At 45.0% G+C, this 18,254-nt stretch overlaps 1 protein-coding gene across 15 annotated transcripts in view; it reads right to left on the bottom strand.

Annotated features, from left to right (window-relative positions):
- LOC116983051 (sarcolemma associated protein) overlaps positions 1 to 18,254 on the bottom strand; it is a 124,628-nt gene that overhangs the window by 6,499 nt on the left and 99,875 nt on the right. For all 15 annotated transcript variants that reach the window (XM_033036593.1, XM_033036595.1, XM_033036594.1 and 12 more), the window contains 6 exons: positions 17,514 to 17,639; positions 15,117 to 15,191; positions 10,868 to 11,188; positions 4,288 to 4,405; positions 1,842 to 2,013; positions 682 to 819 (listed from right to left, as the gene is read on the bottom strand). In XM_033036593.1, the coding sequence (XP_032892484.1) occupies positions 682 to 819; positions 1,842 to 2,013; positions 4,288 to 4,405; positions 10,868 to 11,188; positions 15,117 to 15,191; positions 17,514 to 17,639 (950 nt within the window). The remainder of the gene's footprint in view (positions 1 to 681; positions 820 to 1,841; positions 2,014 to 4,287; positions 4,406 to 10,867; positions 11,189 to 15,116; positions 15,192 to 17,513; positions 17,640 to 18,254) is intronic.

The raw sequence follows: 18,254 nt of genomic DNA, 5'->3' as shown, positions 1-18,254 counted from the left end.
TTTTTTTTCACACAGAGAGTGGTGAATCTGTGGAATTCTCTGCCACAGAAGGTAGTTGAGGCCAGTTCATTGGCCATATTTAAGAGGGAGTTAGATGTGGCCCTTGTGGCTAGAGGGATCAGGGGGTATGGAGAGAACGCAGGTACAGGATACTGAGTTGGATGATCAGCCATGATCATATTGAATGGCAGTGCAGGCTCGAAGGGCCTAATGGCCTACTCCTCCACATATAAACTATGTTTCTTTGTTTCTAAGAGCAGAGCCCACGATCTTCGTTTTTTTGTTTTTTTCCCCACTTAATTTAGGAAATGAATACCGAATATGGAGATACAGGGTGTTTCAGAGTAAAATAATCAGGCACATGGTCCCCTGAGTAAAAGGCCAACTGCATTTAAATCCAGGCCATAGGCATTTAAATCTCCAGCCAGGGGTCACAAACACTATATTCCAACATCAATGTGATGGTTTTGGCAGGGAAAGAGTGGAGAATCTTATCCAAATCGTCATTAAACCACGAGCCATAATTTACCACAGCAGTGACTAGAAGTAGTACAGCGATTTGATTTATCATACTTAGCAAATATCCCCCAACACGTATTAGTTCAGATGAAGTCAAACTGAAGAGACTAGGCATAAAAACACTCCAACTCTGGGCAGGGAAAAATAATTGAGATGGCTTACATTATTGTTTCCCTTCTGTTGCAGCAAGTTTACATTTTCTTTATAACGTTCAAGTTCTTCAGTGATGGACTCATTCTCTTTCAGAGTTCGATCGAGCTTTTCCTTTACCTCCATATACATGGTCTGATCTGTATCATACTGGAACGAAAATCAATGATGGTAGAACTTCACATATACTATTATACGTACAATCACAAGCACTGGTTTTAAACTGTGCCATGACTTGAATCAATAATTCTGAGTGAACAAATGCTTTGCTAACTTCACATTATCATCATCATAAGAAGAAGAATCACAGTTGTGGGCACTCTCCAACGATGCTGTTAGTTAAATGTGGTTCCGTTTCCTCCCTCCACCCAAGCTTTCTCTGTGGCATTCTCCCCATTGTGCAGCAACAGAATGTGACCACTGATGCATCAGCTCCTACATGCACTTGATTGATTGAAAGATTTTAGTTTAGAGATACAGCGCGGAAACAGGCCCTTTGCCCCACCGAGTCCGCGCCGACCAGCGATCACCACACACTAACACTTTCCTACACACATTAGGGACAATTTTACCAAGCCAATTAACCTACTAACCTGCACGTCTTTGCAGTGTGGGAGGAAACAGAAGATCTTGGAGAAAACCCACGCAGGTCACGGGGAGAACATACCAACTCCGTACAGACAGCACCCGTAGTCGGGATCGAACCCGGGCCTTTGGTGCCGCAAGCGCTGTAAGGCAGCAACTCTACCGCTGCGCCACCATGCCGCAGATACAGCATGGAAATAGGTCATCGATCACCAGTTCACACTAGGTCTATGTGATCCTACTTTCTTATCCACTCTCCAAACACGACTGGAAATTCTGGAGGACATTTGACCAACAAACCCACACATCGTTGGGGTGTGGGAGGAAGCCCACAAGGTCACAGTGAGAAGGGGTGAGCTCCGCATGGACAGCACCCGAGGCCAGGATCGAGCCCGGCTCTCTGTGCTTTAAGGCAGTCAATGGCTCAACCAGCTGCCCAACTGTGTCACCTTGTGTTCAGTGCCCTATGTGTAACACAACTAAATGCCCTGAAGTCCACATCATATCCAGATTTCTGGCGCAGTGAGGCCACGGTTCCCCCAGCGCGTCGCCTTGACAATAATACTACTCGTAATGGGTGAAGTTACCTGTTTCTGATATTTCTCGGTCTCATTCTCAGCGTGTGTAAGCTGCGCTCTCAGTCCGTTTGTCTCCTGCACGCGTTGTTCCTTCAAAACTCCAACCTGCTGTTCCAGCTCTTTGCGGGAAACTTCCAACCCACTGACATCATTGGACAACTTGATACTCTGCTGCTGGGCACTGTAACGGGTGGTTATTTTGCATTTAGGTGGAACCCATTTACAACAAAGATTAACACCAGTTGAATTATTACACACATTTTCAGAACTTTCTACATGCATGGAATCACTTAAGTTGGCAGCACAGAAGTAGTCAATGCTATCAAGCTTCAAGATTCAAGAGAGTTTATTGTCATGTGTTCCCAGATAGGACAATGGAATTCTTGCTTTGCTTCAGCACAACAGAATATAGTGGGCATGAATAATACACAACTAACAATTCAAACTAATTCTTCGCTTCTGTTCCCTCGCCACGCGTTTTAGCAATCCTCCATTACAAGGGGCAAGTTTACTTTAAGCATAAAGATGATTCTTGAAGAAAAGGAACAGTGACTTAGCCTTTGGCCTTTTGGTTAGATTACCCTCTTAGTTCTTCCCTCTCATTTGTCTGCAATGTCCTGTTATTATTGATATGATTATTCTCCTTGCTTTTGTGAAGACAGATGACAAAATACTTTCTTTATTGCCTTTTCCCATTACTTATTCCCCAATCTCAATTTTTAAGAGGACAATATTTAGCTTGTCGCTTACTTTCAACAGACTGATGATTGTTAATTTTGCCTCCTGTTTGCTGGACAAATTGCAGGAATAAATGGCAGCAAACAATATTTTATGATAAATTCAGTCAGTTTTAGATCGCTGGTCTATACTGTAGATACATTTCATGTTCACAAGACACAGAAAATATCGAAGACACGAGAAAAATAAAGGAAAATCCTTTCCTTGGGTATTATTTTTGCCAAAGAGGAATTTTGTTACACTCCCACTTTATAGCTTGCAGCAGATTATATGAAGGGGTGGTGGACAAAAATGCTGGAGAAACTCAGCAGGGTGAGGCAGCATCTATGGAGCGAAGGAATAGGCGACGTTTCGGGTCGAGACCCTTCTTCAGACTGAAGGAATAGGTGACGTTTCGAGTCGAGACCCTTCTTCAGACTGAAGGAATAGGTGACGTTTCGAATCGAGAGCCTTCTTCAGACTGAAGGAATAGGTGACGTTTCGGGACGAGACCCTTTGGGTCTCGACCCGAAACGTCACCTATTCCTTCGCTCCATAGATGCTGCCTCACCCGCTGAGTTTCTCCAGCATTTTTGTCTACCTTCGATTTTTCCAGCATCTGCAGTTCTTTCTCAAATATGAAGGGAAGGAACTTCTCAATGCTTTTCATGCTGTTGGGAGCCACCTCAACTGGGTTCACTGTGATGGATGTTTGTGTGAATTTAATTGTGTGTATGTCTGTAGGACATTGTCTTTGTTTGTATGGCTGTGTAAATGAAATTTTGTTTGAGTCTCACTGAGGCTCAAATGACAATAAATTTGTATTGTATTGTATTGTATTGTATTGTATTGTATTGTATTGTAACTGCACCAGACAGCTTGGTTGGGTCCAGGAAACTGTCCATGTGCAGCAAAGAGGTACTCAACATTATTTCACCATCAGAAATGCAAGTAGTAATCCAAAACCCATTTTTAAACAATTAAACAGTGATCCATAGTTACGTTTTTTAAGGGTTCTAAATTGAGTTGTTAAATTTATTTCCTTTATGTCTCATGAACGGCCCAATTTTGGGTGAGCGATTAATGAGTAATAAACTAAACCTAACAAATTAATTAAGAAATTGCAGACACAAGGAACTGCAGATGCTAGAATCTTGACCAAAGCACAAAGTGTTGGAGGAACTCAGTGGATCAGGCAGCATCAGTGGAGGGAATGGAAGCGCATTTTAGACAATAGACAATAGATGCAGGAGTAGGCCATTCGGCCCTTTGAAGCAGCACCGCCAGTCACTGTGATCATGGCTGATCATCCATAATCCATTACCCCGTTCCTGCCTTCTCACCATATCCCGACTCCGCTATCCTTAAGAGCTCTATCTAACTCTCTTGAAAGCATCCAGAGAATTGGCCTCCACTGCCTTCTGAGGCAGAAAATTCCACAGACTCACAACTCTCTGTGAGAAAAAGTGTTTCCTCATCTCCGTTCTAAATAGCGTACCCCTTATTCTTAAACTGTGGCCCCTGTTTGGGACTCTTCTGCATATTGGCCTGAAGAAGGGTACCAATCTGAAACGGCGTCAGTCCATTTTCTCCACAGATGCTGCCCGACCCGCTGAGTTCTTCCAACACTGTTTTGCTTAATTAGGAAATTCTTCATCAGATTGAATCAGAATGGGGATATCAGAACAAATGCACACATTATTGTCAACCATCACAAAGAAGCACTGTTGGGACTTGCCTTTGGAGTTCATCCTCATATTGCTGCAGCTTTTCGGTCAGATAATCCTTCTCTTGTCTGAGTGAATCACAATCATACTGCAGAAAGTTGCTCTGCTTCTGCAGGTCCTCCAGTTTACCTATCAGGAACAACATCGAAAAAGATTGTAACAGAATGACAGCGCCTCAAAACTCAATTACAATACAACAATTGAGAACGCTGCTGTCTCCAGGTTCAATGGTTTCTTCATTATATGGGTGAGAATTTTCAATGTTGAAACATGTTAAATATGCATAACCAAAGAACTACAGATGCTAGTTTAAATGGAAGGTAGACACAAAATGCAGTCCCAATTGCAGCGTAGGTTTACAAGGTTAATTCCCGGGATGGCGGGACTGTCATATGCTGAGAGAATGGAGCAGCTGGGCTTGTACACTCTGGAGTTTAGAAGGATGAGAGGGCATCTCATTGAAACATATAAGATTATTAAGGGCTTGGACACACTAGAGGCAGGAAACATGTTCCCGATGTTGGGGGAGTCCAGAACCAGGGGCCACAGTTTGATAATAAGGAGTAGGCCATTTAGAACGGAGACGAGGAAACACTTTTATTCACAGAGAGTTGTGAGTCTGTGGAATTCTCTGCCTCAGAGGGCAGTGGAGGCAGGTTCTCTGGATGCTTTCTAGATAGGGCTCTTAAAGATAGCGGAGTCAGGGAATATGGGGAGAATGCAGGAACGGGGTACTGATTGGGGATGATCAGCCATGATCACATTGAATGGGCTCGAAGGGCCAAATGGCCTACTCCTGCACCTATTGTCTTTTGTCTATTGTCTAAAATAGTGGAGTAACACAGCGGGACAGGCAGCATCTCTGAAGAGAAGGAATGGGTGACTTTTCGGGTTGAGACACTTCTTCAGACCGATGTCTGGAGTGGGTGGTACATGGATAAGTAAGTGTGTAGATAAGGAAGTGTAGGGTGTGGAAACAGGACCAAGGGAAATGAGGTCAAGGAAAATGTGGAATAGATCACTGTTAATTGGGAGAAGGTAACAACAAAGCGAGCAGAGATAATGATACCCATTCCTTCTCTCCAGAGATGATGCATGTCCCGCTGAATTACTCCAGCATTTTGTGTCTATGCTTATCCAAGGTCCATGTTTCCAGTAATTCAGCTTTTGTTATGATGCTAACAATGCAAGAACTTCAATGCTTGGCATGCTGAGTAACAAAATATAGCTTAAGGTTCAGGAACACCTTCCCCTGTTCTGAATGGTTCTACCATAAGCTAGGTTACTGTCCGATTCACCTCTACCCCATTGCGGACATTGGACTTTGTCTCCGGAGCTGATGCTGAGAACTATATCCCACATTCTGTATCTTCCCCTTTGCTCTACCTGTTGGACTTGAGATGGGCTTGATTGTAATCAAGTACGGTATTGTCTGATCTGATAGCATGCAAAACAAACCTTTCACTGTACCTCTGTACATGTGACAATAATGAACCAGAAGATCATTTAATGCTGTGGAATAAGTGAGGTCCTCCATCAGTACTTGACTCATTGCTGGAAGTAGCTGGACTGCTGTTCAATATTGAGTATTGTAACTTGTTAATAAAGTCAGATAGTATCGGAGTTACTCCACAAACCTACAAGTTACAATTCTTTTGTCTGCAACCCGAAAATGAATGAAAGTAAATGTTTAAAATAAAAATATATTCAGGCTTAATTGTCTAAGGGAATGTTCCTTCTCTTTACTGTGATTCCTGCACCTGCACCAGTAAGGTGAACAACATGAATATATTTACTACCATGTATAAAACAAGGTTAGACTTTAGACTAAATGTTTTGCCAGACATAAATGCAGTGGTGACATTCTTTCACTTGAACATAACGTTCTCTCCTGCACCAAACGTTGATTTTGACTGGTTCGCAGTGACATCATGCTTTTTTTGGTGGACACATTGAAAAGAAAACAAGGGCAGCAGAACTGTTGTGGCCCTGTGGGACATTGTTACAGGAAGAGAATATGTAATACACTCACTGTCATCCACACAAAGCATGTGCTGGAGAGAAAACATCGCGAGCCAGTCCAAAACTTGTCTTTATCTCTGAACATATTTTTTATCTGCGTGTTTTACCGGTCTATTAATCCTAATCATACTTTATTAGCCAAGTATGTTTCCCAACATACGAGGAATTTCATTTAAGCTGCTGCAAGGAAGAATGAATTCTTCCATTGGGTTAAAGTTGACTTTATAAAATAGATAAGATAATAGGAAGTGTAGATGCTGGTTTACACGATAGGGCACGATACTGCTGGAGTAACTCAGCAGGTCAGGCAGCAGTTCTGGAGAACATGGATTAGGTGACATTACGGCTTGGGACCCTTCTTCAGATACAATTAGATACCTTATTTCATTAGATCTTTAAAAATCTAGTCAACTTCAGAACAAGCCAAGTGAACAAACATTCCTCACTGAACAAGAATCTTGGCAAGTGTTTTGACTATTTAAACTTTCTCACTCATTTCTATGTGCATCATGATTCAGATTGTGGCTATTATACAGAACCCACCCCATTCTGTAATGTTTGCAGAATTCCACGTGACCAATGGCTGACCCAGTGAACTTTACAATCGGCCAATTTTACAGGAGAAATTAAATGGTAAAATAATAAAACTTAGCCTTAATGGGCAATTCACTGCAGGCGTGATTTGGTAAAGAGATTTATTTTTGGGGTTAAATGATTGTTTGGGAATTGTGAGGGAACTCTAGAACACAAGAATGACTTCACCATTTGTTTTTCATTTTAAACATGTTATCTCCAACCTTGTAAGAATCCTGACACTGAAAGAGAGAATGAATGGGTAAGTCTTCAGGCATGTGCCGACATTACTGAGCAGTCACCAGGGAGTGCTTAACATTTCCTCCCTCATTTCTTAAAGTGGCGTAATATATGGAGGACTATAAAGAACATCTAGTAGTTGGCTGCCCTGCTCCAGCGGGACTTCCCAGGGGACACTTTAATAGTAAGGGGGCAGCTAGGCCTGACCTCAATGCTGTGATCCAGCTACATAACTGCTTCAGATGGTAAGTGGGAGCTAGTGTAGTTTACTGTCACGCGTACCGAGGTATGGTGAAAAGCTTTTTGCTGCGTGCTATCCAGTCAGGGGAAAGATTATACATGATTGCAATTGAGCTGCTTGCAGTGTACATTTACAGGATAAAGGGAATAATGTTTAGCGCAAGATAATATTGAATAAAGACTGATTAAAGATAGTCCGAGGGTCTCCAATGGGGTGGACAGTAGCTCAGGACTGCTCTCTAATGGCGATAGAATGGTTCAGTTGCCTGATAACAGCCGGGAAGAAACTGTCCCTGAAACTGGAGGTGTGCGTTTTCAGGAACAGCGACGTGGAGAGGGGGGACGTGTTGCATGGGCAACAGCCTGTCCTCCATATGACATCGATCGCCCAGGCTTGCATCCGACCACACATCACCTGAAAACTAGGATGCATCACCCATGGTCAGTCATGACCGAGGAGGGGCCTTCAATGTTCACACTGTCTTTTAAAAGGATAGACACAGAGTGCTGGAGTAACTCAGCGGCTCAGGCAGCATCTCTGGAGAACATTTATAGGTGACGTTTCGGGCAAGGCCTATCCATGTTCTCCAGAAACCTTCATCTACAGTTTCAGTTGAAATATATATAGCTAATAAAATGCAAAAAGTAAAATCTATAGATCTATGATTTATCTCAAACAAAAACAATAATAAAAATAGGAATGTTATTTATGCAAAGTTTCTAGGCTGAAGAATTTCTTCTGGGTAATTTGTAATTAAAATTGACGGGAATTCGGTTTGTTTTACTTTTTGCAATTTATTAGCCACTTTCACTGAGGGCTGAGGCTCTGAAACCACTTCCACCAGATATGTTGTACACTTCCACATTTCTGTTGGATGTCATCAAAAGTGATAGTCAGTCTTCTTGGAACTGCTGGCATTCAGAGAGTGAAAAGCAGATGGTGTCATTTCTGACATAAGCTGCCACCAGGGAGGATGTCATAACATTGTGCAAAAGTTAATACCGCTGACTAAACAAGGACAAAAAATGCAATGGTTTGGAATTCGGGGGGGGGGGGGGGAGGTCTCATTTTCTTTTCTCAGTGAAATTACTTTGATAATCTGGATTTTTAGTTTCTTCAAGCCCCTCTTGGGGTGAGAGGGAACTAATCTTCGAGCTGTAATCACAGCTCCTTGTACATACAATGCCGTGTTGTTTTTTTTCGTTTTGTCTAGTTACGTTTTTGGTTTTTAGGTTGTGTTTATGTGGGGGGGGGGGGGTGAAACGGGGCTTGCTGTCTCTCCCTTCGGGGGAATACGACCTTTTTGTCGTATCCCCCTTCTCTGCCTCCGTCTACGCTGAGGCCTAATGGCGGAGCCGGCGACCTCGGGACTCTGGAGGCAGCTGACAGGACTCGCCCTGGGCTCGCTCCCGTGAGGGTGGCCCAGCCCGGGGCTGGAACTGCGCTCTCGTGAGAGCGGCCTGGCGAGGGGCTGAGAGACTCTCCCGTGAGGGGCTGTGGCCCGTCGGAGTGGCCCAGCCCAAGGGAGAACGGCGCTCCCGTCGGAGTGGCCCAGCCCAAGGGAGAACGGTACTCACGTGAGGGCGATCCGGCTCGGGGCTGGAACGGTGCTCCGGGGGCTGGGACGGTGTTTTGGCAGCGGTGACCTGAGTCTGGGGTTCAGCCGCGGGCCAGCGGCTGCGTCCGCTGGACTGGAGGGCGGCAGCTTCGACCACCCCCGGGCCGCGGTGTTTGAACCGGCCCGTTTGCGGGGTTCGGTGAGCCGCGGGACTGTTTGTGCCATCGCCCGGTGGGGAATCGCCTCAGCGCAGAGGGAGAAGAGGAGGGAAGAGACAGTAACCCTAAGATTTTTGCCTCCACCACAGTGAGGAGGTGCTTGGAAGATACACTGTGGTGGATGTTAATTTGTGTTTATTGTTGTTTATTATTGTATGATTGTATGTATGACTGCAGGCACGAAATTTCGTTCAGACCGTAAGGTCTGAATGACAATAAAGGTATTCAATTCAATTCAATACTGAAGTACTATTAATATAAAACTGTGTTTCATTGCAAATAAACTTATTGGAGAAGCTCATTGTGAATGAGGCATGACTGAATAATCTCACAAATCCTCTCAGTTGGGTGTAAAGTACCTCGCGGCTAGAGATGCCAACTGTCCCGTATTAGCCGGGACATCCCGTATATTGGGCTAAACTGGTTTGTCCCGTACGGGACCACCCTTGTCCCGTATTTGACTGCTACTACTCGGGTCGAGGGGACTGTCGGGTCGGAGTGCCGCGTACGGCCCCGCCTCACCCGGCCCGATGTAGTGCAGCCCATGGAGTGCAGCAGCAGCAGCAGCAGCGTCTCGCCCGTGGCCCTGTCGGTCGGCAGCCCAGCCAGGTGTCCGACCTTCGGACCTTCGCTTACCGCCGACACCACCACCACCCCTCCTTCTCATGGCCGATCATCGGTTCATGAGTTGGACGGGGCGCCAGACTTTGCGCGCGACGTCGCGCGGTCCGGGCCAAAACTCCTCAGCTGGCCCGCTGGCTGGACTTTGTGTGCAGTCCAGCACCCGGGCCAACTCATCATTCACCCAGCCACAGCCAAGTCGGTCAATAAATTGCCGTCGGGAATTTGTCCCTTATTTTGACCTTTTGTCCCTTAATTGGGAGTGGGAAAGTTGGCGACCCTAACTCCGACCCTGTCTGAAGATGGCCAGGGGCATAGCTGGGGTGAATGCACAAGAGTGCTTTTCCCAGAATAGGGGCAATGAAGAACTAGAGGGCACAGGTTGAAGGTTAAAATTCATTCCCCTTCTACAAGGGGCTTTGCTCAGTCTCCGAGTATGTTCAAAATTGACAGTGATAAAGGGGATCAGTAAGATAAAGTTTATAAAAAATATAATGTGCTGGAGTAACTCAGCGGGGCAGGCAGCATTGCTGGAGAACATGGATATGTGATGTTTCACAGAGTGCTGGAGTAACTCAGCGGGGCAGGCAACATTGCTGGAGAACTTGGATATGTGATGTTTTGGACGGGACTCTTCTTCAGTTTGATTGAGATGCAAGATCAGTCAGTTCAGTTTAGTTTAGTCTGGAGACAGAGCGCAGAAACTGGCCCTTCGGCCCACCAAGTCCACGCCATCCAGCGAATCCTCTTACACTAGCACGATCCTACACACTGGGGACAATTTACAATCTTTACCGGAGCCAATTAACCTACAAACCTGTACGTCTTTGGAATGTGGGAGGAAACCGGAGCACCCGGGGAAAACCCATGCGGTCACGGGGAGAACGTACAGACAGCACTCATAGTCAGCATGGAACCCTGGTCTCTGGCGCTGTCAGGCAGCAACTTTACCTCTGCGCCACCGTGCCGCCCCTAGAGAGTAACTGATGGCATTAAACACTCCAGGATCCCAATACCACACTTCTGCTGATTGCGTTTATTTACTGACAGGGCGATCACGAACAAGGCATGTTAGAAAACGCCGTGGGCACGGAAACATGAAGCGTCATTGGCCTCACCCTGCAGTTGGATGGCTTCCCCTTTCTGCTTGTCCATTTGCTGTTGTGTCTGCAGCTGCAGCTTGTTTTGGAGATTGAGGATTTGCGACTCGTAATGCGAGGCGGTCTGCCGCCATCGCTCCAGCTCGGTGTGCACGTTGAGCAGCTCCCCCTGCAGGATGGCGATGTCAGTCTCCCGGCCCGTCGCTGCCTCCACCGCCGTCTGATGCAGGGCCACGATCTCCTCCTGCGTGTTCGCCAACTGCTCACGGGTCTTCACAACCTCAACCTCCTTCTCCTCGCGAAACATCTCAATATCTTTCTGTAAATCATACAGCTGAGCTGCACACAGAGGAAAAAAATAATAATTTCACTCAAATGAAGAGGCATGGCAGTCAATAGACAATAGGTGTCGAAAGCAGAGGTGAGGAGGTCGTTGAGGACTTTGAGGAGAGCAGTTTCTGTGCTATGGAGGGGGCGAAAGCCAGATTGGAGGGGTTCAAGTAGGTTATACGCAAGGAGGTGGGAATGAAGTTGCGACGCAACGATACGCTCCAGGGTTTTTGAAAGGAAGGGGAGGTTTGAGATTGGGCGGTAGTTAATGAGAGAGGAGGGATCAAGACCAGGTTTCTTTAAGATTGGTGTAACGGCAGCAGTTTTGAAAGCGGAGGGGACAATTCCTTGGGACAATGAGGAGTTGAAGAGATTAGTGAGGTAGGGGCAGAGAACGGGGAGGCAGGACTTCAACAGGGGAGTGGGGAGAGGGTCGAGGGAGCAGGTGGTGGGTTTGGAAGAGCTGATGAGTTTGGAGATTTCAATAGGGGTGACCAGGTCAAACTGGGAGAGGAAGCAGTGTGGAGGAGGGGTAAGGAGGTCAGTGGAGATGTTGAAAGGAGGGGCCGTGGTAGGTGGTGGAGTAGATGCTGGGGAGTCGGGTACAGGGGATAAAGATTGATAGATGGTGCTGATTTTATCAGCGAAAAAGTGGAGGAATGAGTTGCAGAGATCCGGAGTAGAGGTAGGGAGAGTGTTGGCTCGAGGCTTGAGGAGGTTGCCCACTGGAGAAGACGGTTCTGTGGTTTAGGCAGGGATCGGTGAATATGGAGGAGAGGTAGGCAGATTTTGCAGCAATGAGGGCATCTTTGTAGTCAGTGAGGTGGAGTTTGTAAGCTTCAAGGTGAACTGTGAGAGATGATTTCTTTATAAGTCGTTCGAGTTGGCGACCAGTCTGTTTCAGTTTACGAAGTGCAGGTGTGTACCAGGGTGAGGATGTGTTGAAAGTTACGGTTCTTGTTTTGAGGGGGGCCAGAGTGTTGAGGGAGGTAGACAAGGTGGAGTTGAGATGGTTTGTGAGATCATCAGGTGAGATGGGGGTTGAGTCCAGGGGGAGAGTGGTGGAGAGGAGGTCAGAGAGATGGAGGGGATCAATGGATTTTAGATTACGGAAGGTGATTTCTCGGAGGAAGCGGGGGCGAGGTGTCGGAGAAGGGATGGTGAACCGTATAAGCTTATGATCAGAGAGGGGGAAGAGGCAAGGATGGAGGTCGAGTACTGGTTGATTTGTGGAGCAGACCAGGTCAAGGATGTGACCTTTGTCATGGGTGGGAAAGGTGACGTGCTGAGAGATAGAGAAGTTGTCCAGTAAAAAGGCGAATTCAGATGCGAGCTTGCAGGTGGGGGAGTCCATGTGAATATTTAAGTCACCAAGTAGCAGCAGACGTGAGGAGAGGGATGAGGCAAATGTGAGGAGTTCAGTGAAGTCAGATAGGAAGGAGGGGTTTGGTTTAGGTGGCCGGTAAATGAGGATGACTGTCATGGAGGAAAGGGCTTTGAAGGCGAGGAATTCAAATGATGCTACTGGGGGGAGGGTGAGTTCAGTGATACGAAAATTCTGGTTAAAAATAACAGCGAGGCCACCTCCATGGCGGGAGGGGCGGGGCTTGGAAATGTAATTAAATCCAGGTGGGGATGTTTGATTGAGGGAGAAGAAGACATTGGGTTGTTGCCAGGTCTCAGTGAGCAGAAGGAAGTCCAGAGTGTTGTCAAGGATTAGTTCATGGAGGGCAAGGGCTTTGTTGTTGAGCGACCTGGTGTTGAGGAGGGCAAAGTTGGCATTGTGAGAGGGTGGAGGGATGGGGGCAGGCTGGAGAGATCTGAGGTTGTCCCGGTTGACAGTGCGTGCGGTCAGCTGGGATGGGGGGTGACGCGGTTGAGGGGGGGCAGAGTGTGGTAATGAGCAGACGGATGGAATGGAACGTCCGTGGTTGAAGCAAACACGCCTGCGCTGAGAGCCTCTGTGGATGTAACGGGGTCGACGCAGAAGTCCAAGCTGTTTAACGACCTGGATGCAGGATGGGATGTGGTTGTTGCAGAAGGCATGGCAGTCAATAAACAATAGACAATAGGTGTCGAAAGTAGTCCCCGCGTACTCGAGGCCTCAGCTAGGTTGCGGCGTATTTTTCAACATGTTAAAAAATGCCAGCGAGTAATAAAATATCGCCATGGATTTGGCCCTTCGAGCCATGGTTTTTAACTCATGGGTTTAAAGACAATAGGTGCAGGAGTGGGCCATTTGGCCCTTCGAGCCAGCACCGCCATTCAATGTGATCACGGCTGATCATCAGTCAAACACAAGTAATTTGAAATATTTTTAAAATGTACAGAAAGCTGGAGTAGCTCAGCGGGACAGGCAGCATCTCTGGAGAGAAGGAATGGGTGACGTTTTGGGTCGAGACCCTTCTTCAGAAACGTCACCCATTCCTTCTCTCCAGAGATGCTGCCTGTCCCGCTGAGTTACTCCAGCTTTTTGTGTCTATCTTTGGTTTAAACCAGCATCTCCAGTTCCTTCCCACACAGAAAAATGTACAGTACTTGTTATACACAGAAGATGGAATAGTACAGCCCACAATGTTTGTGCCTAACGTGCTGGCTAGCTGAACTGAACTACCCGCCTGCAAGTGATCCATATCCCTCCATTCCCTGCAAATCCACGAGCCTATCTAAAGGTTTTTTTAAACGTTACTATCGAATCTGTCTCCACCGCTATCCCTAGCAGTGCCTTCCAGCCCCTCCACCCCACTCCCCCCCCACCCCACCTCTCTGTAAACAAAATACCCCGCACATCTCAGCTATATTTTCCCCCTCTCACCATATAGCTGCGCCCTCTAGTGGTGGATATTTCTACCCTGGGGTAAAGGTTCTGATTGTCTACCCTGTCTACGCCTCACACAATTTTAATCTACTTCTCTCAAGTCTCTCCTCAACTTCCGATGCTCCAAGAAAACAATCCAAGTCTAGCCAACCTCTCCCTGTAGCTGAAACACTCCAGTATTCTGGTAAACCTCAGAATTATTCTTCTCAGAATTAGAAAAGAGGTGAGGAGGAACTTCTTTAGTCAGAAGGTAGTTCGGCTGTGGAACTCATTGCCACAGAGGGCTGTGGAGGCCAAGTCAGTGATATTTTTAAGGCAGAGATAGACAAATTCTTGATTGGAACAGGTGTCAAGGGTTACGGGGAGAAGGCAGGAAAATGGGATTAGGAGCAGAGATCAGCCATGATTGAATGGCGGAGTAGATTCGATGGGCCGAATGGCCTAATTCTACTCCTATAACTGGTGAACTTGCGAAACCTCCAAAGCTTCCACATCTTTCCTGTAATTGGGCACAAACCCCACACAATACTCCAAATACAGTGTTGGGCCTATTCAAACTAACTAAAGGCTTTGGGCCTATTTTAAAGGTTCATAACATCATAAGACATAGGAGCAAAAATTATGCCATTTGGCCCATCTAGTCTGCTCCGCCATTCGATCATGGCTGATCTAATCCTCCCTCTCAACCCCATTCTCCTGCCTTCTCCCCCTAATCTTTGACGTCCTTACTGCTACCAAGAATATTATAACAGCTTTCAAACAAGACTTCAATAATTTAATTTACAACCAAGCTAATCACAAGGTCATAAGGAGCACAATTAGGCCATTCGGACCACCAAGTCTACTCCACCACTCAATCATAGCTGATCTATCTCTCCCTCCTCACCCCATTCTCCTGCCTTCCCCAGACAACCCCTGACACATAACCCCTAACGCAATACAATTTAATCTTGCTTCTACATGGTGTTTTAAGTATGATAATATTAACAAACCACAGTCTTACACATAAAAGCAGGACATATTACTTGAAGTGATCTGATGGATTTGACCCATATTGAAGGGAAGGCAACACAAATCTGGGTCTGTAAACCCAACATGCACCACATAAACAGCTTGTACCTTGCAACACCTGGATTTGCCTGGCTGATTCTTCTGCTTGCTGTTTATTCACCTTTCTTTCATCTTCAAGAAGTGCTGCAAAGAAACAAAGATAATGTATTTGACAAACTTCACAGTTTCAAAGTGCACTTTTTGATACATTGCATCCAGTCAGAATGTTTTTTACCTGCAGCAAACACAATCCAAGAATGTAATTGATAGAACTGACCAGGATTATTGTCAATTTGGAAAGAAAGCTGCATGCGAGGTATTTTTAAATACATTGGAGAACTAAAATTAAAAGTAGGTGATACTACAATAGCGAGATGGAACGCAATGAAAAATAAACTACATAAATGGATTCAGTTGATGCATTTTGGAACAGGATATTATTTTATACTTTATCTGACGATTCTATGGGCAATTACAAATTTTAATTGTTAATTATAACATGGCAATTCTCACCAAGAAAGAATCCAAGAAGTTAATTACTAGCACATTAGAGATTTTAAGGATCAAAGTGTCATTTTGATCTCCTTTTACCCCATAGATCATGTTGTCTACTGGAAGACCCAATTTATTTCAATTCCATTCTGTTACGCTATATATAGGGTGATTTCACGAAAGGTCACTGGAGCGTAGATCCGCACCCACGTGACCGAAAATTTTAACTGGGGGACAAGCGTCACTTCCGGTACATGTTAGTGAATGGGAAAACACGCACTTTCACACCCGTTAAAAACATCGAAAACAACCCGTTTTTGAGCTGTCATTTACTGTACCAGTCGGAGTAGATCGAATCTGTCTCCACAGCAGCTTTGGTCGCAGCTCATTCAAATGGCAAAATGAAAATGCTTCTGAAGCTCCATTTACCATTTAAATAATCGTAAACTATCAATGCGTTTTGAAATAAATTTTACTGAGATGCAAGCTGTCAGCTGTTAGTTGGACAAAAGCAGGACATTTTATTATTTGCCAAAATATATTTCTCAATGTTTCTTGTTTAAAGCCTGCACAATCACCCAAACTACTTATTATTTATTTATTTATCATCTAATAACAGACAAGCCTGCAGCATGGAATGATGTCAACAATCCTGATTGGGCACCCACTGTGAGCAGGATAGACAATGTGCACAAGAACGCCATCAACTTGCCGAGCTATAGATGCTTGCGCTGCGACCAAATCTGCTTTAATATTCTCTTCTTGTTGCACGTGCATGGCGTTCTTGTGCACATTGTCTATCCTGCTCACAGTGGGTGCCCAATCAGGATTGTTGACATCATTCCATGCTGCAGGCTTGTCTGTTATTAGATGATAAATAAATAAATAAGTAGTTTGGGTAATTAGATTTTAAAAAACATGTTTTCCTTGCGGGGAAGTGGGAGGATGTGGAGTATAAAGGGAATATCTCAGCTTGTCTAGAACCAACATTCATTTATTGCAGTAAAACTGCATATTTGAACGTTCCAACTAAATAAACCAAGCTTTGGCATGTGATAAATGACACTACTGGCAGAAAACTATTTTTCCTTCAGGCATGAAGAGTTTGGCTTTGTATTGTATAATGAAGCGGTTTTGGTATATTTTTCGATAGTTTACTACTTTAATTAGTTAACCGCTGAAATAAAACAAACTGCTTGTCATTTAGCTTTACGCCAGATTTTTGATTTCTCTCTTTCCTCATTCAGTTCCTCACAAATCATTCAGAACGTGCAGGAAGTCAGTGAAAAGCAGGATAAAGAAATCAGATTACTTAACGAATTAGCAAAATATTTAAAACAATGATCCATTGGAACAAATGAAGCCTCTAGATCTAAATATACTCAAGAGTCAAAGAGGTAAAGACGGCACGGAAACAGGCACTTCGGCCCAATTAGCCCATGCTGATCAAGTTGCCAAACCGAGCCAGTCCCACTGGCCCATGTCCCTCCAAACCTTCACAATCCATGAACCTATCCCAATGTACTTTAAATGTCATCATTGCACCCGCCTCTACCATGTCCTCTGGCCGCTAGTTCCACATTCGCACTACCCCCCCCCCCCATGTGAAAAAATTGCCCCTCGAGTCCCTTTTAAATCTTTCCCCTCTCAACTTACACCTGTACATTCCAGTTTTAGACCCCCCCCCCCCCCAACCTAATGAAAAAAAGGTCGCAGCTATTCACCTTGTCTATGCCTTGAATTAGAACAAAACGATTCATAGCAAGGGAACAGCAGATTTTAGCAGTGGCCAAATCCCCAAAAATATATGTTTGCATCATTTTAATTGAAACACAGAAAAGGCAGTGGTCTTTGAATTGAGTGAACACTGGCTAAACTGAATCATTTGTCACTCATTTGTACTGCCTGTGAATCACTCTGCTCGTTTCCAACACAACCATTTATCATCAGTAAATAACACCCCGTGTGGTTCACCTTGTACTTCAAGGCATTTCTGCTTGTTGATTCTGGCCAGGTCCTGCGCTCCCTTCAGCTCCTGTTGCAGTTGTTGTATCTCGTGCTCAGAATCGCCCGTTTCTGTGTGGGCGCGCCGCAGTTCATCTGAAAACGCACAGCGCATCAACGTTTAGACCCGCTCTCGTCATCGGTCACAATCACAATTCAGCCAAACATCCACATCAGTCGGTGAATAATAAATTTCTGAAGTGAGCGGTCTTGAACAATATTAGTCACGAGTAACAGAAAATCTGCTCATCTGAAAGAGAGCAGCACTTCTCTGCTTTAATGGAGCACCTTTGACCTTGAAGATTATTGCACAATCTACAACAGGTAACATTTTGCTTTAATGCATCAAAGTGTTGGCAGCGGCCAACTTATTTCTTAAAAATATCTCGACTCGAGATGGCATGGTCATCAATGATGCTAAATTGTCTTCAAATAAGTACAGTCTTATTAGTTATAAGATTATTACTTATAAGTACAGTACAAGAAACTCGACAATATAATTATTCCCAATCGCCATTCTACTCATCATAATTACTCAATTCCATACACATCGCTTTTTCCCCTCACTCTTATGAATATAAAAACCCAAAATGCATAAATCCTGCATTTTTCAGATTTCCTCTTGCCTGTTCCAACACGCAAACCTCCATGATCTCTGCAAACCAGAATCACCAGTCCCACCCTTCATCTATAACAATCTGCATTAATCCC

Source organism: Amblyraja radiata, chromosome 18 (assembly GCF_010909765.2).
Source record: "Amblyraja radiata isolate CabotCenter1 chromosome 18, sAmbRad1.1.pri, whole genome shotgun sequence".
NCBI lineage: Eukaryota > Metazoa > Chordata > Chondrichthyes > Rajiformes > Rajidae > Amblyraja > Amblyraja radiata.
This window is presented reverse-complemented; position numbering and strand designations above follow the sequence as displayed.